This window comes from Salmo salar, chromosome ssa04 (genome assembly GCF_905237065.1).
Source record: "Salmo salar chromosome ssa04, Ssal_v3.1, whole genome shotgun sequence".
Lineage (NCBI taxonomy): Eukaryota > Metazoa > Chordata > Actinopteri > Salmoniformes > Salmonidae > Salmo > Salmo salar.
The window spans coordinates 19,824,983-19,847,358 of NC_059445.1; the positions used below are offsets into that span (position 1 = coordinate 19,824,983).

General features: G+C 41.9%; 1 protein-coding gene across 3 annotated transcripts; it reads right to left on the minus strand.

Moving 5' to 3' along the window:
* Positions 1-233: 233 nt before the first annotated feature.
* Positions 234-16,661, minus strand: LOC106602494 (zinc finger protein 177). Of its 3 annotated transcripts, none has more exons than XM_045717560.1 (4): positions 15,682-16,661; positions 4,700-4,812; positions 962-4,498; positions 234-646 (listed from the first exon to the last, which is right to left on the minus strand). In XM_045717560.1, exons 1-3 carry the CDS (start codon positions 15,953-15,955, stop codon positions 3,194-3,196), a joined length of 1,692 nt encoding a protein of 563 aa, XP_045573516.1. In that variant the 5' UTR covers positions 15,956-16,661; the 3' UTR covers positions 234-646; positions 962-3,193. The 3 variants fall into 3 exon arrangements, with proteins under 3 accessions (XP_045573516.1, XP_045573517.1, XP_014050637.1); XM_045717561.1 differs by having other exon boundaries at positions 4,724-4,812; positions 15,682-16,660; XM_014195162.2 differs by having other exon boundaries at positions 234-4,498.
* Between the last annotated feature and the right edge of the window lie 5,715 nt (positions 16,662-22,376).

Genomic DNA, 22,376 nt, shown 5'->3' on the forward strand with positions numbered 1-22,376 from the left:
CCTTGTTTTGTTATGACAGACGTTTATAATGCATTGTATGATGGCAACAAACATGGCTTAGCATTAGCTCATCATCAGTACAACCTTCAAAAAATTATTTTACACGCGTGTCCATTCCAATTTATGTTAGAATCGAGCGAATGCGTGATTTCCCCAGTAAATTCATTAATTATTACCACACAAACCATTTTCTGATACAAGTGGCACGTGCCAACAGTCAATCAAGTAACCTCTGACATTCAGTCTTGTTTATGTATGTAGCTAGTGGGATAACCTGTAGCATTAGCAATATCTTTCAAAAGAAGACAACTCACAAATGTGGAAATTCTGACAGTGAGTCAAATCAGATTCTGACGGTGAGGATCTGCTTCCCATCCTTGTGGCCATTGATAACCCTAAAACTGAGGACCCCTTGCCCACCGACAAAGTCCCATGCCTCTCTGAAGATGGTGATGAGGCAGACCGATGAAGTACAAGAAGTCTGTGGTAGCTGGAAGGCCGCGAGCCATTTCACCACTCCTGGCACTGCTGTTTGCTTAGATGAGTCCCAGTCTAGAGTGCAAAGCCCCTTGCCAACGAGACGTCCATGTCCTCTCCACTGTCTGTCTATACAGCGGCCTTGTCAGCCACAGGGAAGGTGGACCACCTGATGGGAGAAAGTAAGATCAAACCAGACTGAGCTTGACTAACGTCAAAATGGGGGCAGTGGATAAGACAGACATGATAATCAGCTTTGTGGAATGCACTCGGAAGACTACCAAGTGGTATAAGATCTTTTTCCATCTGATTGACACTGCTGTCCTCAATGGCCACATAGTTCACCACCAGATAACAGGTGAGATTATTGAACAAGATTTTTTTTGTAATTGGACATAGTTCAATTCTAAAATGAGTGACTCTCTCACCCACCTCTCCACACCCTCATCCTCCCTACTCCCCCATAGGTGAGGTAATTACCTACCAAAAGTACAGAGAGAACCTCCACTGGGGGCCGTCCTGCTGCAGACAATCCCCTACGCCTCACCGCAAGGCATTCTTTCAAACTGCTGCTCAATACAGGCCCGCACACGGAGGCACTGCAAATCTGACTGTCTGGCACCATGAGAAGGAAGCAGAGGTTGTTGACAAAGTACATGTGTTCAGCTTGTGACACACCCCTGTGTGTCGCACCATGCTTTGGGGAGTATCATACACTCAAGCACTATTTAGCACATTTGCAGCAATGACTGACATGCCATGATACTATGACTTTAGGGGTGGATGGGTTGGAATGCAGTTCAAATCACTACATGAAAATTGAAATATGGGTTATGCATATTAATAAGTTGTCAGTCTTTTCTTGTTGTTTTTTCCCCCAAGTTAAACTGTAAAGGAGTGTCTGTTTAAACTATGTTGCTAGCATACAAAAGCTGGCCTCAATCATCTGCAAGAAAGTTCCAGTTATGATGTTGGCAAATAATGTTCAATGCTGTTTGTGTGTGGTTTCTGAAAGCACAGAATAAAGAGGAATTATTACTAATTACAATATAGCATCAGGATATAACAATTAAAGTAGTAACATAACCCTGCTATAAAAGTAATTAATTGCATTGACAAAATCACAAATATGAATAACAGTAACTGTTGAGCTCCACAAGGAGGCAGGGCACAGCAGAGCTAAAATACACAGGTCATGAGTCCAGGGCAGCTTTAAAAGATACAACACAAGCTAATACTTCTCTGTAAAACACACGTCAGAGACGTGTGTTTTAACAATGCTGCTGTTGCACTCCTTGTGGAGTGCAACAGCAGCATTGTTTTACAAAGCTAATAGAAGAATGTAGCTAGTAACATAAGCACAATTGAGTAGAACACCATAAAGGTTAAGAAATTAAGTTCCTTGCGTGTCCGCGGTTATAAAGGAATGCACACATTACATTGTGCTACAGTAAAAGCGACATAACACGATACAAACTATAATGTAATAAGTCACTTACTTTGATAGAAACGCACACATGTCCAAAGTTATTATTTGTAAGGAAAACAACAATGAAGGTAAGTCAGCCGGAAAATGCGCCAGGAGGAAAACGTTAGCATTTATTTCCTGATCGGAGATGCTCAAATGTTTGCATACGTGACCAGGGGAAACACTGGGGAAGTGCTTGGGCTCTCATCGAAGAGAGAAGTTTGTCCGGTTCATCGTAGTGCCTCAAACGTAAATTCTCCGACACAGTGAAATGGGATACTTTATGTGAATTAATAAGGAATTGGAACACACCTTAATTCAAACTGTTTGAAAATAATTTGAAATTGACCAGTTGACACAACCCACGCTGCCTGCTAATTATCTATAGGCTAACAATCACATTTTGGAACACCAATTACGTTTCCATCCAAAAATTGTCATTTTTTTGGTTTAAAGAAAAATCACGACAGCTGTAATGGAAACAAAGTTTCAGTGTAATTAAAAAAAAATGCAGACAGATCATTTGTTCCTTCGACATTGAGGGATCTTTGTGTCGGTAAAATTAATAACACGGGAAATGCCGGTGAAAATGCCTTTTTTGGAGTCACGAGATGATATTGTGTGTGGTCCTCCCACTACGACTTGAGAAACCATACAGTTTATTAGGCTTCAGATGAAATATGTTGTGAAAGTGCATGGTGATGAGCTTGATGCTGCTTTCCAATAAATACAGAGGGTCTTATTCTGTGACATGATGATCAATAATTGACTGCCGTTTGACAAAAATATTCGCTGTTATCCATAATCTCATGTAGACTAGACAAGCTACATAGCCTACCCGTATTGTATCTGCGAGCTGTTGGCTAGAGCGCAGGTGCCAAGACCAGATTAGACACATTTGCTATTTAACACAACAGTTTATGACAAAACTATCAGTAGAGTTGAAAATGCGACGGAAACACATTGAACTTTATATTTTTATTAGGTACATGAAAACTTGAATCGAAAAAGTACATTTTGGGTGCACTACGTCATCACGCACTGATTTGATGGAAACATTTCTGGTGGGAAAATGTGCACAGTTTTTATGCAGATTTGAGAATATTCGCATGAAAATATGTTGCCAATTGGGATGGAAACCTAGCTAGTGAGTGCATTTTGACATCACGCGCATAACAAAAACGCTGGGGGGTTAATGCAGGGTTTGATCTAAATGTCAAAAGCTATTGAGTGAAATTATTTTCTATTTTACAGAGTGGAATGGGTTTTCTGCTGGTGTATCCTGAGGTAGCTCCTCTCTGAGAACCTCTTCCCGCAATGCCTACAGGCGAACGGCCTCTCTCCTGTGTGGACCTTCAAGTGCATCTTCAGGTTGCCAGCCAGGGCGAAGCGCATGTGACACTGGGTACAACTGTAGGGTTTCTCCCCTGTGTGGACCCTCTGGTGCCTCTTCAGGTCACCAGCCTGGGAGAACCTCTTCTCACACTGGGGGCAGCTGAAGGGTTTCTCCCCTGTGTGGACCCTCTGGTGCCTCTTCAGGTCACCAGCCTGGGCGAAGCTCATGTGACACTGGGTACAGCTGAAGGGTTTCACCCCTGTGTGGACTCTCTGGTGGATCTCCACTTTCTGGGGGCAGCTGAAGCCTTTGTTACAGAACATGCAGAGGAACCGTTTCTCTTTACTATTTCCTGATGTGGCTCCCCCTCCCCGAGCCTTGGCACTTTGGTCATTTGAGTTCAATACCTGATCGAAAAGAACGCAGCCTTGTGAATCAGAAGGTGTCGTCGACGTGGACACTGGGTCGCAATCCCTGAATGCGTGTAAAGGGGAGTGGGTGGCGCCATTTAGATTTGTCTCTAAGCTTCCCCTGTAGTCTAAGAAAACTCTGCCCTGTGAGTGTCCATCTCCTAGGAGACTATCTGCATTCCATGTGGGAGGAGCGTCACCCTCCACTTTCACAGTCACTTCATCTACCACTATAACCTCCCCTTTCTTATCTTGGCTGCCTTCAGAGTATACACTACTACTGCGCCGGTTCCATTCCGCTCTAGACAGATCAGTCTGGGTCTCTAAACCCAAGGCCATGTTGCCAGGGCCCATCTCTGTAGTATAAGAACAAGACGGATCATTGACAGTCTCTGACGCATCACCCAAGTCCAGATGGGAATGAACCGTCCTCGGGCTTGGGTTACTGTAAAGTAAATACTCTGAGCCGGGAGCAGAACAGCCCAGTGGCCCCTGCCCCAGTCTCTCTGGGTCTGATCTGTGGTCAGATCCTGTGTGTAAGAGCCTTTGTGTTACAGTTAAAGTCTCGGTGTCTGTCTCTGACTTGAGGACGGCGTTCGGCATTCCACTGACCTCCGTGATTCTGCGTTGGGTCCTGGGCTGGGGCGCGGCAACAGTCACAAGGTCCTCTGTGGCTATAGGTGGCGCCACTCCAGCCGCTGCTCCAGTCTGAATGTCTCTGCTGTGTTGTGGGTCCTCCTCTCCTTCAGTCCTCTCCTGCTTGATCAGAGATGATCCTCCAAGACCTGCAGCCTCTACATCTACAGACTGACACAAGAAGAGAGGAGGTTATTACCGATACATGGGTTGAATTGGATAACAATGTCATAGGGAAGTCTCACAAGCTCTCCTATGGCAGAAAAATAAGGATGTACATGTAAGCAAGTGAATAGCTGAGGGGAGCCTTTCTGAAATAAACGGGCCACATTTGATGTACTGTCATTTTTTATGTCACACTATGACAATTACATGCTGGGTTGAGGTTCCACTCGCCTCAATTGCTATGGTTTGGTCATCTCTCCACATGTTATGTCCCGCTGGCTTCACAAAGCTCCTGTCGCCTCCAGTGAGATGTCCTTCACCTGAGAGTGATTGGGGGAAAGGGGTGGTTAGGTTAGGTAATGCTCACGCTATATTGTACACTATTGACAGACACCGTGTCCGAATACCCAAACTTGTGTCCTAAATAGTAGGCCGTTTGAGTAATGCGAAAATAGAACGTTTTATAGTATGGGAATTTTCTAAAATCGAGTATGCTTTAAATGCCAGGATGTTATACTCATTTCGGCTCTTCATCTTGTAGAATTCGCTGCACACTTTTGAAGAATTTTACAGCCAGAATGCATTGGAAGAGGGGGAATAGTGAAGCTTCTGCGGTGGTTATCTTTGAAAACAGATCTGCTGTCTGCCGTGCCTTTCAATAGCGTGTGACTGCGGTCCGCAATTCGGGGCGTTCCTGTATGTGGGCATTGCAGGAACCCCCTCCTCCCCTCCCTAGAGCATCCCATTGGTTCCTGCATTACACCCCCCCCCAATTGAGCATCCCATTGATATTCTGGATTTCCTCTGATTGTTTATTTAATTAAAATGTAGGTCAAAAGGGAAATAAATGTATATCTGAGTTTTCACACTGTCTACTAGTGTCCTAGCTAGCTACCATTGTCACCCCCACCTCCTGTGCACTGGAGTTATCCTTGCTAGCTAGCACACAGTGTCGCCCCTGCCACATGCTGTGTACCAGAGTCCTCTTTACTAGCTAGCTAGCATGCAGTGTCCTTCACTCCCGCCTGCCATCACCGTCGTTAACAGAACTGCGCCGGACAGGCCGGGGCGAATGCCCCTGTCTACCGGTGTACTAGCTAGCTACTAGAATTGATAATTGTTAGAACAGTAACGTTACCTACAGGGTTACTTGCTTGCTGTTGAGCAACAACTTCATATTTAACATTAGCCTAGTTAGCTACTTGTTGTATATACCAGGCTTGTGTTCAAACTGTTGCCGGGTCTAATGACAATACCAGACTTTTAATTCAGTGGCAAACATGGCAATTTGATAAAGTATGTAGCAGTGTAGCTACAGTTGAAGTCGGAAGTTTACATACACTTATGTTGGAGTCATTAAAACTCATTTTTCAACCACTCCACAAATTTCATGTTAACAAACTATAGTTTTGGCAAGTCGGTTAGGACATCTACTTGGTGCATGACACAAGTAATTCTTCCAACAATTGTTTACAGACAGATTATTTCACTTACAATTCCAGTGGGTCAGAAGTTTACATGCACAACAGGTTGGAAAATTCCAGAACATGCCATGGCTTTAGAAGCTTCTGATAGGCTAATTTGAGTCAATTGGAGGTGTACCTGTAGATGTATTTCAAGGCCTACCTTCAAACTCAGTGCCTCTTTGCTTGACATCATGGGAAAATCAAAATAAAATAACCGAAAGCCAAACATTTTAGACCTCCACAAGTCTGGTTCATCCTTGGGAGCGATTTCCAAACGCCTGAAGTTACAACGTCCATCTGTACAAACAATAGTACGCAAGTATAAACACCATGGGACCATGCAGCCATCATACCGCTCAGGAAGGGGACTCGTTCTGTCTTCTAGAGATGAAAGTACTTTGGTGTGAAAAGTGCAAATCAATCCCAGAACAACAGCAAAGGACCTTGTGAAGATTCTGGAGGAAACAGGTACAAAAGTATCTATATCCACAGTAAAATGTCCTATATCGACATAACCTGAAAGGCCACTCAGCTAGGAAGCCACTGCTCCAAAACCGCCATAAAAAAGCCAGACTACGGTTTGCAACTGCACATGGGGACAAATATTGTACCTTTTTGGAGAAATGTCCTCTGGTCTGATGAAACAAAAATAGAACTGTTTGGCCATAATGACCATCGTAATGTTTGGAGGAAAAAGGGGGACACCATCCCAATCATGAACAATGGGCCAAAATTCACCCAACATATTGTGGGAAGCTTGTGGAAGGCTACCCAAAACATTTGACCCAAGTTAAACAATTTAAAAGGCAATGCTACCAAATACTAATTGAGTGTATGTAAACTTCTGACCCACTGGGAATGTGATGAAATAAATAAAAGCTGAAATAACTTATTCTCTCTACTATTATTCTGACATTTCACATTCTAAAAATAAAGTGGTAATCCTAACTGACCTAAGACAGGGAATTTTTACTGGGATTAAATGTCAGGAATTGAGAAAAACCGAGTTTAAATGTATTTGGCTAAAGTGTATGTAAACTTCTGACTTTAACTGTATCTACAGAAAGTTCACAGCTCTACTTTGCTCATGTTTTGGTTAATGTTGTACTTCATCTTCTAACTTTTCAGGATCTACGGGCAGGATCACCTGCATGGGTGAAGAAAAGAAAAGTTGGAGAAACATTAGCAAAAATAAATGATACGCCACTGTATGTTATCTTGACTAATTAGGTACCCCTGTTCTCTGAAAGCAACAACACTTTCCCATCTATTTCCTATGCTTCACTGGCACATTCATGTAAACTACCGGTCAAACGTTTTAGAACACCTACTCATTCAAGGGTTTTTCTTAATTTTCTACATTGTAGAATAATAGTGAAGACAAACTATGAAATAACACATATGGAATCATGTAGAAACCAAAAAAGTAGAGGTTGACCGATTAACAATCGGTAATCGGTATTTTTGGCCACCGATTTGCCATTTTTTTTTTTTTTTTTTACACCTTTATTTAACTAGGCAAGTCAGATTAAGAACACATTCTTATTTACAATGACGGCCTAGAAACGGGGGTTAACTGCCTTGTTCAGGGGGGATTCGTTTTTGCAACCTTCGGTTACCAGTCCAACGCTCTAACCACCTGCCTTACATTGCACTCCACAAGGATTAACAGGCTGACTACCTGTAACGCGAGGGCAGCAAGAAGCAAAGGTAAGTTGCTAGCTAGCATTACACTTATAAAAAACTATCAATCTTAACATAATCACTAGTTAACTACACATGGTTGATGATATTACTAGTTTATCTAACGTGTCCTGCGTTGCATATGATCGATGCGGTGCCGGTTAATTTTCATTGAATCACAGCCTACTTCGACAAACGTGTGTTGATTTAACAAGCGCATTTGCCAAAAAAGTACTGTCGTTGCACCAATGTACCTAACCATAAACATCAATGCCTAACTGGAATATTTAGACTTGGTCACCCGTTAGATAAAATACGGAACGGTTCCGTATGTCACTGAAAGAAAAATACTTTTGTTTTCGAGATGATAGTTTCCAGATTTGACCATATTAATGACCCAAGGCTCGTATTTCTGTGTGTTTATTATATTATAATTAAGTCTATGATTTGATAGAGCAGTCTGACTGAGCGGTGGTAGGCAGCAGCAGGCTCGTAAGCATTCATTCAAACAGCCCTTCGCTGTGCGTCAAGCATTGCGCTATTTGACTTCAACCTGGGTGGGTAGAATTTGTGGAACGTTCCAACAGGAATCTATTCCAAAAACTTCGTAAATAACAAGGTTTCAAAAAAACAACGCATACAAAGTTGTATAGTGGCAGAATAAGATACCGGGTAGGGAGTGGTCTATTTCATTGCGTTTTTCACTCATCACGTTTATTCCGAAAAATGTCTGTCCTCACATGCCTGTTTGCCTATGGACAAACATTAAGAATAAGCTACGTGTTGAGTTTATGCCTATTCGGCAGCTAGTTAGCTAGGTTTGTATGCGTTGTTGGTTGGCAACCTTTTACTTTACGTTTTTTGGAACAGATTCCTGTTGGAACGTTCCACAAATTATACCCACCCCTTCAAGCCTATCAACTCCCAAGATTAGACTGGTGTAACCGATGTGAAATGGCTAGCTAGTTAGCCGGGTGCACGCAAATAGCGTTTCAAACGTCACTCGCTCTGAGACTTGGAGTAGTTTTTTCCCTTCCTCTGCATGGGTAACGCTGCTTCGAGGGTGGCTGTTGTCGATGTGTTCCTGGTTTGAGCCCAGGTAGGAGCGAGGAGAGGGACGGAAGCTATACTGTTACACTGGCAATACTAAAGTGCCTATAAGAATATTCAATAGTCAAAGGTATATGAAATACAAATCGTATAGAGAGAAATAGTCCTATAATTCCTATAATAATATACTGCTCAAAAAAATAAAGGGAACACTTAAACAACACATCCTAGATCTAAATGAAATAAATAATTTTATTAAATACTTTTTTCTTTACATAGTTGAATGTGCTGACAACAAAATCACAAAAATAATCAATGGAAATCCAATTTATCAACCCATGGAGGTCTGGATTTAGAGTCACACTCAAAATTAAAGTGGAAAACCACACTACGGGCTGATCCAACTTTGATGTAATGTCCTTAAAACAAGTCAAAATGAGGCTCAGCAGTCTGTGTGGCCTCCACGTGCCTGTATGAGCTCCCTACAATGCCTGGGCATGCTTCTGATGAGGTGATGGATGGTCTCCTGAGGGATCTCCTCCCAGACCTAGACTAAAGCATCCGCCAACTCCTGGACAGTCTGTGGTGCAACGTGGCGTTGGTGGATGGAGCGAGACATGATGTCCCAGATGTGCTCAATTGGATTCAGGTCTGGGGAACGGGCGGGCCAGTCCATAGCATCAATGCCTTCCTCTTGCAGGAACTGCTGACACACTCCAGCCACAAAAGGTCTAGCATTGTCTTGCATTAGGAGGAACCCAGGGCCAACCGCACCAGCATATGGTCTCACAAGGGGTCTGAGGATCTCATCTCGGTACCTAATGGCAGTCAGGCTACCTCTGGCGAGCACATGGAGGGCTGTGCGGCCCCCCAAAGAAATGCCACCCCACACCATCACTGACCCACCGCCAAACCGGTCATGCTGGAGGATGTTGCAGGCAGCAGAACTTTCTCCACGGCGTCTCCAGACTCTGTCACGTCTGTCACATGTGCTCAGTGTGAACCTGCTTTCATCTGTGAAGAGCACAGGGCGCCAGTGGCGAATTTGCCAATCTTGGTGTTTTCTGGCAAATGCCAAACGTCCTGCACGGTGTTGGGCTGTAAGCACAACCCCCACCTGTGGATGTCGGGCCCTCATACCACCCTCATGGAGTCTGTTTCTGACCGTTTGAGCAGACACATGCACATTTGTGGCCTGCTGGAGGTCATTTTACAGGGCTCTGGCAGTGCTCCTCCTTGCACAAAGGCGGAGGTAGCGGTCCTGCTGTTGGGTTGTTGCCCTCCTATGGCCTCCTCCACGTCTCCTGATGTACTGGCCTGTCTCCTGGTAGCGCCTCCATGCTCTGGACACTACGCTGACAGACACAGCAAACCTTCTTGCCACAGCTCGCACTGATGTGCCATCCTGGATGAGCTGCACTACCTGAGCCACTTGTGTGGGTTGTAGACTCCGTCTCATGCTACCACTAGAGTGAAAGCACCGCCAGCATTCAAAAGTGACCAAAACATCAGCCAGGAAGCATAGGAACTGAGAAGTGGTCTGTGGTCCCCACCTGCAGAACCACTCCTTTATTGGGGGTGTCTTGCTAATTGCCTATAATTTCCACCTATTGTCTATTCCATTTGCACAACAGCATGTGAAATTTATTGTCAATCAGTGTTGCTTCCTAAGTGGACAGTTTGATTTCACAGAAGTGTGATTGACTTGGAGTTACATTGTGTTGTTTAAGTGTTCCCTTTATTTTTTTGAGCAGAGTATAATAACTACAACCTAGAACTTCTTACCTGGGAATATTGAAGACTCATGTTAAAAGGAATCACTAGCTTTCATATGTTCCCATGTTCTGAGCAAGGCACTTAAACATTAGCTTTCTTACATGGCACATATTGCACTTTTACTTTCTTCTCCAACACTTTGTTTTGCATTATTTAAACCAAATTGAACATGTTTCATTATTTATTTGAGGCGAAATTGATTTTATTGATGTATTATATTAAGTTAAAATAAGTGTTCATTCAGTATTGTTGTAATTGTCATTATAAAAAAAAACTACAAAATAACCGGCCGATTAATCGGTAACGGCTTTTTGGTCCTCCAATAATCGGCATCGGCGTTGAAAAATCATAATCGGTCGACCTCTACAAAAAAGTGTTAAACAAATCTAAATATATTTTACATTGAGATTCTTCAAAATAGCCACCCTTTGCCTTGACAGCTTTGCACTCTTGGCATTCTCTCAACCAGCTTCATGGGGTAGTCACCTGGAATGCATTTCAATTAACAGGTGTGCCTTCTTAAAAGTTAATTTGTGGAATGTCTTTACTTCTTAAGCATTTGAGCCAATCAGTTATGTTGCGACAAGGTAGGGGTGGTATACAGAAGATAGCCCTATTTAGTAAAAGACCAAGTCCATATTATGGCAAGAACAGCTCAAATAAGCAAAGAGAAATGACAGTCAATCATTACTTTAAGACATGAAGGTCAGTCAATACGGAACATTTCAAGAACTTTGAAAGTTTCTTCAAGTGCAGATGCAAATACCATCAAGAGCCATGATGAAACTGGCTCTCATGAGGACCGCCACAGGAATGGAAGACCCAGAGTTACCTCTGCTGCAGAGGACAAGTTCATTAGTTACCAGCCTCAGAAATTGCAGCTCAAATAAATGCTTCAGAGTTCATGTAACAGACACATCTCATCAACTGTCCAGAAGAGAGTGTGTGAATCAGGCCTTCATGGTTAAATTGCTGCAAATAAACCACTACTAAAGGACACCAATAAGAAGAAGAGACTTGCTTGGGCCAAAAAACACGAGCAATGGACTTTAGACCGGTGGAAATTTGTCCTTTGGTCTGGAGTCCAAATTTGAGATTTTTGGTTCCAACCGCCGTGTCTTTGTGAGACATGGTGTGGGTGAACAGATGAACTCCGCATGTGTATTTCCCACCATAAAGCATGGAGGAGGTGGTGTTATGGTGTGGGGTGCTTTGCTGGTGACACTCAGATTTATTTTGAATTCAAGGCACACTTAACCAGCATGGCTACCACAGCATTCTGCAGCAATATGCCATCCCATCTGGTTTGGGCTTAGTGGGACTATCATTTGTTTTTCAACAGGACAAGGGCCCAACACACCTCCAGGCTGTGTAAGGGCTATTTTACCAATAAGGAGAGTGATGGAGTGCTGCATCAGATGACCTGGCTTCCTCAATCCCCCGACCTCATCCCAAACAATCTCAATTTGGTTGAGTTAGACCACAGAGTGAAGGAAAAGCAGCCAACAAGTGCTCAGCATGTGGGAACTCCAAGACTGTTGGAAAAACATTCCGACAGAATGCCAAGAGTGTGCAAAGCTGTCATCAAGGCAAAGGGTGGCTACTTTGAAGAATATAACATGTTGATTTGTTTAACACTTTTTTTGTTAATACATGATTCCATATGTGTTATTTCATAGTTTGTCTCCACTACTATTCTACAATGTAGAAAATAGTAAAAAGAAAAACCCTTGAATGAGTAAGTGTTCTAAAACGTTTTACCGTTAGTGTAAGTGTGAAGACATACATGTTAGAAAGATGCAAGTATTCCAGAGAAATGTATCACAATTAGCATAATCATTTACAGGGCTTTACATGTAGTATATTTGATGCTGAAATGCTATCCTTTTCCATATTTTTCCAGGAATATGGAGTCAGTGCTGACTCGGGAGGACACAGTCGCATCCTGGAAGTGGTATTCGGTGATGGATTTGGCGCTAGGGGGTTGCCACACCATCACCCTACCGGTTATCATCTCCTCATCCTCCCTAGGTGTAGCTGTGGGCTCCAGATGTGGATGCTGGAGAAGGTATGGCCATTTGAGGCCATTAATAAGATGTAGTTTTAGGTATTTTGTATCCATTTTATTTCATAGCTATTATTTATTAATTTTGTACTGTTTTTGGTGAAATCTTTTTTTAAACCCAAAGTGAATCTTTGTTCTCATTGAAGTGTTTCTTGTTTATAAAAAAAGATTTGTACATCGACTGTTGGTGTGTTGTACTTTCAACATTACTTTTTTTTTTTCAATGCACTCACACATCTCAGCTATTTTGTTGCAGGTGCATGGTAAAACATTTGATACGTTTAAAGAAACTCACGCACTCTTGCTAGTATCACTTTTTTTATTGAAGAGTACGTGTCAGGTTCTTGGCCTTTCATCTGAGCTTTTTGCTCTACTAAACTAAATAACATTTCTTTGGTAGAATAATAATTGATTGAATTTCTATAGCTCTTTTCATTACAATCTCAAAGTTCATCAAAAGCAAAAAAACTAAATACACCGTCATAAGTAGCCTAGCGATAGTTGCCTAGGTCATTCCAATGGAGGCCAAGTCTTGAGTGCATGCTACTTATCTAGCTAACATCTGCCCAAAACATCAACACTCCGCTATAGTGAAAGGGCTTCTTCTTTTGTGTTTTCACTTTGTGAAACAAAAGGGGGAAGAAAACCACCCTTCTCACTGCCCTACACTCATTAAAACCAACCAGCCCATTCCACTACTTTGACCCTATTGTCTCCTACACCCTGTAGCTCTTATTTTTTACCAGTCTGAGCTCGTTTTGTTTCCAAGTTCCTAGTTGTCTTGAACGCACCAAAAGTAGTACGTTTCAGCCATGGCATACTGCATATTATTTACTAAACAGTGCGTGCTAAATACTATGAGACGATAAGTACATACTATGCAGTATAACTATGTAATATGCCAGTATTCGGACACGCCCAGAGTCTACAATTGACAAGGATGTAAGGTAACACTTCTCATAACTTCTTGATATACTATTTATTTATTGACTTGATCGTATTCCATGCATCACTTTTTTAATTGAGTATGACAATAAGAAATTCAGTAAATCAAGAATCTGGTTAGAATATGATACTGGTTGTGTCAAATCTGGCTTGTCTACAACTTACTTAAACGGCATACTGTGTACTAATCATACTACATTCTATTTAGAACTACTGTTTAGTAAAAATGAACGTAGTAAGCAACAAATACCAACATACTAGGCTCATCTATAATGAGAATGTGTCATCTAATGCGCAATTGCGCTATTTCCTGCCATTCGTTCATTTCGGTAGCACATCCCCATACTTAAAACTGCAACATGTAACTTTTTGTGGACTGACAAAATTCACATAGAACTGCGTTAGATCTGTCACTCATTGAAAGCAAGTCTAAGAAGCGGTAGATCTGTTTTATGTGTGCTATTTCTATGCTTCCCATTCTTAAGTTTGGTTTTTGCGTCTTTTGCTTTAAAACAGCTGAAAATACAATATTTCTGGTTATGGAAAAAACATTTAACATCGGTTTAGATGGTATAATGATTCTCTACATAATGAATGCTTGTTTTATCACAAACTGAAATTGGGCGAACTATTAGAATTTTAGCAACCAGGAAATGGTGGAGCGATTTCTGCATATTGCACCTTTAATTATCAGCAGATGTCAAAGACATGGGAGTCTTCCTCAAAAGTCTGCAGTGAATTCTACTAGATGAAATGCCGACATGAGTATAACATACTAGCATTTGCTGTCCAGCGTAGCTCAGTTGGTAGAACATGGCGCTTGTAACGCACTAGCAGTTCAGCGGGGGGGGGGGGCAGTGCCCCTGTGACAACAATTTTGGACCCCCTTGTGGCCCCCCTAAATGTGGAGTATGAAATAATTTTTACATACATTTTTGCTATCGTTCTTTTTTTTCATCCGTTATTAGACAGTGGCAACGATGATGATTATGAACATGGTCTTTTGCCTGCTAATGCCTGCAATGCAGTGAAGAAAACGATATGACAACAATAACGTCTAATGTAACTGGCCCCTCTAACAGTACAACTGGCCCCAGCTTGGCCCCCCCCAGTTGAAATGGTCTAGAACCGCCACCGTTGTAATGCCAGGGTTGTGGGTTCGATTCCCACAGGCGTCCAGTACAAAAAAAGTATGAATAAGTATGCACGCACTACTGTAAATCGTCTGCAAAATGGTACATTTAAATCAAATTCGACTTTTGAAAATGTATATACTAAAAACGTTCTGTTTCCTCATACCTAAAATGCCTATTCTGACATGGTCTGAGGATGTTGAGGATGTTGTTATTAATTGACCTGCCTGGTAAAATAATAGCGTTTTTTTTTTTTTTGCAAGATCAAAGTAATAAGGGAAATTATTGCACCTATGTGAAATTAGCCACAACTGTGGAATTTGTGGATTGCCTTCAAAATAAAGGTCCTCAATTGAAAGTGAAGGAAACGGATACATATGGAAGAATCATGCCATTTGGACTAGCTATTGCTGAACAAGATTGGAATGTTATATAAATTAAACAAAAGACAATAATTAATTTGACCCCCCCAAAAAAAAAAAATCGCTGTGGATGTATTAGACTTGAATTGCATTGGGGGTATAATTATATGCACTGAACAGCCTTACCTATGGATTCTGGGTCCATTAAATGGGGTATCAGCCCACTCAGTGATACCCACAAAACACAACTTAAGCCTTTACACACATAATAGTGTCATAGATTTTATTGCGAGACTTTGAAACCACTGAAATGAGCCACATTGCAATATAAAATGTCAATACGTACAATAGGCTTTATAGTGAGGTGATTGTGTCAAACTAACTAATTATCGAATTTATATGACATTCTGACATTGTCAGAATGGAAGAAAAAAAAAGAAAAAAGATTGTTGCATGATCTATTCTTAATATGCCATCACTCCATTATTTGTATCCATTTGCATCACTTTCAATGGTGGACTTTTACTTTGAAGGCGAAATGAAAGTTCCACAAGAGTGTCTAATCCTTATTGTGGTTAGCTTAACATAGGTCAGTATTGCGTACTATTCAAAAACTAACCAAGACACAATTCTGAGTAACACATCTGAACACGTATGCAGAGGAGAACGGTGCAACAGCCCCGCAGCCTCCACCTTCTGCAAATTGTACCTCTTGCCATTCCGCTGTATCGGTCGTGAATCTTGACACTACTGGCGAGGACGCGCTCTCGTATTGTCCTCTCTGCGCGTTCCCGTGCCACCTTCAGTTCCAATAGCTGTAGTTTCCTCCGCAATCCCCTGTTTTCTTTCTGGCTTTGAGTTATTTCCAAACGAAACACTGCATAGTCGTCGTCTACGAGTTTACAGATCTCTGACACGGCTGCATTCGCTAGAACCTCCATGATGGAGGCTATTTGAGTGTGAAAAACCATACTGTTAGCCATCGTTAGGTTAGCAGCTAGCTAGCGTTACCTAGAATAAACCAAGTCCCGTCTCCAACGCGAAGTAAAGACTACCTGAGGTACGTTTATGATGCTCGTATTTTGAGTTCCAATGTGTTAATAAACGTCTAAATAACATAAAATACGCTAACGTGGAAATTCTAGTTGTTCACTGCACTACTTCTGTTTCTTCGGTATCATGGTGTTCGCAAATTGTTTGTGCATGCCGCCACCTACTGTGCGGGAGTGGGCGATCACGTTAAATTGAGTGATACAAAAAGGAAGAGGGAAAGGAAAATAATTGTACCACCAAACTAACCCTTCACCTATATACCACTATTTCATTTAAAAAAAAAACACCACCACCCCAGTCCACTACTTTGACCCTAACTGATCCTACACCAGGCCTACTACTTTGTTCAACACACCTTGTAACTCTCCTGCAGTAAAACCTTGTACACCCAAGTACTTCTTTGCAGCTGCCACCACAACATCTATTTTCTGTGATTTAGGTTCCATTTCTGTGGTACAGTTGATAACCATGGCTATGAATGCTAAGAAGCCAACCTTACTGAAGCACAAATTCGTATCACTGTATTGGCCTAGGCCAACTACTCACCCTTGACCCATCATCCTCTACTCTCTTCATTGCCTCAGCATACGACACCTTCTGTTCTACTCTGACAACCTCAACCAGTCTCTCTCGCACTAAGGCACTTCTGATCCCCAGCAACATGGGCACCCCCACAATTGATACTAACGTTCCTTCGGCCCATGCCCTCCTACCCACTTCTCCGAATCTACCTCCTACACACTGCTGCTGCAACATGACCATAAGCTTGGCATCTGAAACAGTGGGTTCGGCTCAAAAGCTCTCATGGGATTACTGACATATTCTAACATGACTTTGTTAGGTAAAGACTCAAAACTCAAAAGGACAGGCAGTGTCAGCATAGCACCAAATGGCGGGCATCACAGACAAAGGGAATCTTCCATTTCAGTTTCAACCTCAACACTTAATGCCAACCCAGTAATCACTCCTTTCAAAGGCACCCTACTCCAGAGAGCAAATCAAGTAACAGGTCTTGTTCAGAGGTGCGTTCTGCAAAGCGCCCTCTTCCTCAGAAAGGAAGAAACACAAAGTAATTAAGTCCACTTCGAGCTACCTTCACCGATTTAACAGTACCCAAATCATTTTTTCCCCAGCCTGAGACTACATATGGGTCAGCCAAAAGGCAGGGATCCACTTTCTCCAAAAATGTCACTCCCACTGGGACCGAATCATTCTTTGCATGACCATCGGGTGAGGCTTGGACTTGGAGGTCTTCACCACACCTGCCACCTCGCTCTCATCAGGTTCGATTTCTGAGCCATCAGAAACAGCACAGTACGGTTTTTACTTCGTGCCATTCTTCCTCAGCACATCTTCCAACTACACTCGTCTTTTCTTCCTCGCTGTCCATAACCACATCTCTCTGTTCACCATGCTCATGCCGCACCTTCATCTACTGTATTGTTTGCAGAACCCGCACTGATGGCCTTTCTCCAATACACAACATCTGTTCCTTAGTCCAATTTACGCATCTGGCAATCTCTGGACTCTCCCAATTGGGATTGTTACCTGCTGTAACTTTTGCTTATTTTGCACGTGTTGATATAATTTGACAGCTGACATAACAAGGAATTGCCAAAGAGCCACTATTCACTTCCGTTTACTTATTCTTCAAATTTGTATTGGCCTATTGCACCTAGTGATGTGCATTTCGAACCATTCGTTATTTTTTAACGACTCTCTTAACTGACTCGAGAGTCATGATTTGTTTTTCTGAGTGACTTGTTCATTTGACCGGCTAGTGCTGGTCGCAATGAGTTCTACAGTATGATTAATACACGCTACTCTGGCTCAGCGGCTCCAGCGAATTGCAACTGAGAAAATGACCATAATCCATTGGCTAATTTGTCAAGTTCCACTTATTTTTTTAGCTAGTCTGTACAAAAAAAAAATAACTGACCATTTTATAAATGGTATAATTGTGTGATATGAAAATTCAAGGAACTTGTTTATCTATTTTGTTGTGCTGTTGTTTCATTTGTATTGGTGTTTTGTGTCCGATGCGTGGTGGTGTTCCATATAATTTGCGGAGTGCATCATGAGCAAAGTCATTGTAGCCTATAGTTTCAATTCCCCTGTGAAAACCATGAGCATGGGACTTGGCTTTGCTATACCGCAGCCTACCAAAGGTTGTACCGTGTCCATTACAGTGTAGAAAAACGCCTCTCCAATTTATGGAAGATGCCAAAACATTGGCCATAACAATAGATGGTGAAGTCAAAGATACTTGTTTCCCCTATCCATCTGTGGCTCAGTTTTCCCTAAATGCTTATGACAAATCCAGCTCCAGCTATAGTCCAGCCAGCTGGCTAATCTTTTGAATACAGTATGGTTAAGATAACCTTAACTAGCTAGATAAGGTTAGCATGCTAATTAATAATAATGTTAATTTATACGTCAGCTGTCAGCTGTCAGAGCAGCTTACAGATCGCTGCAGCTGTACACAGCCCATCTGTAAATAGCCCAACTACCTACCTCATCCCCATATTTGTTTTCGTTTTTCTGCTCTTTTGCACACCCATTTTTCTACTTGCACATCCTCATCTGCACATATCACTCCAGTGTAAATTGCTAAATTGTAATTACTTTGCCACTATTGGCCTATTTATTGCCTTACCTCCTTACTTCATTTGCACACACTGTATACAGATTTTTCTATTGTGTTATTGACTGTACCATTGTTTATGTGTAACTCTGTGTTGTTTTTGTCGCACTGCTTTGCTTTATCTTGGCCAGGTCACAGTTGTAAATGAGAACTTGTTCTCAACTGGCCTACCTGGTTAAATAAAGGTGAAATAATAAAATAAAATAAAAATACATTCATAATAATTAAACAGGCCTCACCTTGAATTTCAAAATTACATTATTTACCAATAATTTCTATTGGGCAGAAAATAATCTGAAACCACCCAAACAAACAGCAAATGCGTCCAACATGTTTGTAGAGTCACAAGCTTAAAGTAATCATTGCACGCTAGGAATATGGGACCAAATACTACACTTTTGACTACTTTAATACACATACAGTTGAAGTCGGAAGTTTACATACACCTTAGTCAAATACATAATAATAATATAATATTCTTGACCAGCACAAAAACATCCTGTGGCGTACGGCATTAGCATCAAATAGCCCCCGCGTGATGCAATTTTTCGGGGATATTAGGAACCAATATACACAGACAGTTAGGAAAGCAAAGGCTAGCTTTTTCAAACAGAAATTTGCATCCTGCAGCACAAACTCCAAAAAGTTCTGGGACACTAAAGTCCATGGAGAATAAGAGCACCTCCTCCCAGCTGCCCACTGCACTGAGGCTAGGAAACACTGTCACCACCGATAAATCAGACTCAACAGCCTTGGTTTCTCAAATGACTGCCTCGCCTGGTTCACCAACTACTTCTCAGACAGAGTTCAGTGTGTCAAATTGGAGGGCCTGTTGTCCACACCTCTGGCAGTCTCTATGGGGATGCAACAGGGTTCAATTCTCGGACCGACTCTTTTCTCTGTATACATCAATGATTTCGCTCTTGCTGCTGGTGATTTTCTGATCCACCTCTACGCAGACGACACCATTCTGTAAACTTCTGGCCCTTCTTTGGACACTGTGTTAACTAGCCTCCAGACGAGCTTCAATGCCATACAACTCTCCTTCCGTGGCCTCCAACTGCTCTTAAATGTAAGTAAAGCTAAATGCATGCTCTTCAACCGATCACTGCCCGCACCTGCCCGCCCGTCCAGCATCACTACTCTGGACAGTTCTGACTTAGAATATGTGGACAACTACAAATACCTAGGTGTCTGGTTAGACTGTAAACTCTCCTTCCAGACTCTCATTAAGCATCTCCAATCCAAAATTAAATCTAAATCGGCTTCCTATTTCGCAACAAAGCATCCTTCACTCATGCTGCCAAACATACCCTTGTGAAACTGACTATCCTGCCGATTCTTGACTTTGGCCATTTATAAAATGTATTGCCTTAACTCCCTTATCTTACCTCATTTGCACACACTGCATATAGACTTTTTTTCTCTATTGTGTTATTGACTGTATGTTTGTTTATTCCATGTGTAACTCTGTGTTGTTGTTTGTGTCGCACTACTTTTCTTTATCTTGGCCAGGTCGCAGTTGTAAATGAGAACTTGCTTACCTGGTTAAATAAAGGTGACATAAAAAAAAACATTTAAACTCAGTTTTTCACAATTCCTGACATTTAATCCTAGTAGAAATTCCCTGTTTTAGGTGAGTTAGGATCACCACTTTATTTTAAGAAAGTAAAATGTCAGAATAATAGTGGAGAGAATGATTTCTTTTCAGCTTTTATTTATTTCATCACATTCCCAGTGGGTCAGAAGTTTATATACACTCAATTTGTATTTGGTAGCATTGCCTTTAAATTGTTTAACTTGGGTCAAACGTTTTGGGTAGCCTTCCACAAGCTTCCCACAATAACTTGGGGGAATTTTAGCCCATTCCTCCTGACAGAGCTGGTGTAACTGAGTCAGGTTTGTAGGCCTCCTTGCTCGAAACATGCCTTTTCAGTTCTGCCCACAAATTGTCTATGGGATTGAGGTCAGGGCTTTATGATGGCCACTCCAATACCTTGACTTTGTTGTCCTTAAGCCATTTTGCCACAACTTTGGAAGTATGCTTGGGGTCATTGTCCATTTGGAAGACCCATTTGCGACCAAGCTTTAACTTCCTGACTGATGTCTTGAGATGTTGCTTCAATATATCCACATAATTTTCCTCCCTCATGATGACATCTATTTTGTGAAGCGCACCATTCCCTCCTGCAACAAAGCACCCCCTCAACATGATGCTGCCACCCCCGTGCTTCACGGTAGGGATGGTGTTCTTCGGCTTGCAAGCGTCCCCCTTTTTCCTCCAAACATAACGATGGTCATCATGGACAGTTCTATTTTTGTTTCATCAGACCAGAGGACATTCCTCCAAAAAGTAAAATGTTTGTCCCCATGTGCAAACCGTAGTCTGGCTTTTTTATGGCGGTTTTGGAGCAGTGGCTTCTTCCTTGCTGAGCGGCCTTTCAGGTTATGTCAATATAGGACTCGATTTACTGTGGATATAGATAATTTTGTACCAGTTTCCTCCAGCATTTTCACATGGTCCTTTGCTGTTGTTCTGGGATTGATTCACACATTTCGCACCAAAGTACATTCATCTCTAGGAGACAGAACGCGTCTCCTTCCTGAGCGGTATGACGGCTGCGTGGTCCCATGGTGTTTATACTTGCGTACTATTGTTTGTACAGGTGAACGTGGTACCTTCAGGCGTTTGGAAATTGCTCCCAAGGATGAACCACACTTGTGGAGGTCTACAATTTTTTTTCTGAGGTCTTGGCTGATTTCTTTTGATTTTCCCATGATGTCAAGCAAAGAGGCACTGAGTTTGAAGGTAGGCCTTGAAACACATCCACAGGTACACCTCCAATTGACTCAAATGATGTCAATTGCGCCTATCAGAAGCTTCTAAAGCCATGACATCATTTTCTGGAATTTTCCAAGCTGTTAAAAGGCACAGTCAACTTAGTGTATGTAAACTTCTGACCCACTGGAATTGTGATACAGTGAATTATAAGTGAAATAATCTGTCTGTAAACAATTGTTGGAAAAATGACTTGTGTCATGCACGAAGTAGACGTCCTAACCGACTTGCCAAAACTATAGTTTGTTAACAAGACTTCAACTTCCGACTTCAACTGTAAGTGAATTTGTCCCAATACGTTGGTCCCCTAAAATGGGAGGACTATGTACAAAAAGTGCTGTTATTTCTAAACGTTTCCCTCAATATGGATGAATATACCCTCAAATTAAAGGTGACAGTCTGCACTTAAACCTCTTTGACATTGTATCATTTCAAATCCAAAGTGCTGGATTACAGAGCCAGAACAACACAAAATGTGTCTCTGTCCCAATACTTTTGGAGCTCACGGTATACAGTGTAGAACAAACATGTCATTGACAAACTCATTTTAATTCAATCAGATACATGTGATGTAATTGTTGCCAAATAATGACATTAACATACACTGAGTGTCCAAAACTTTAGGAACACCTTCCTAATATTGAGCTGCAACCCCTTTTGGACTCTACAAGGTGTCGAAAGCGTTCCACAGGGATGCTGACCTATGTTGACTTCAATGCTTCCCACTGTTGTGTCAAGTTGACTAGATGTCCTTTGGGTGGTGGATAATTCTTGATAGACATTGGAAACTGTTGAGCATGAAAAACCCAGCAGCGTTGCAGTTCTTGACACAAACCAGTGCGCTTGGCATCTACTACCATACCCCGTT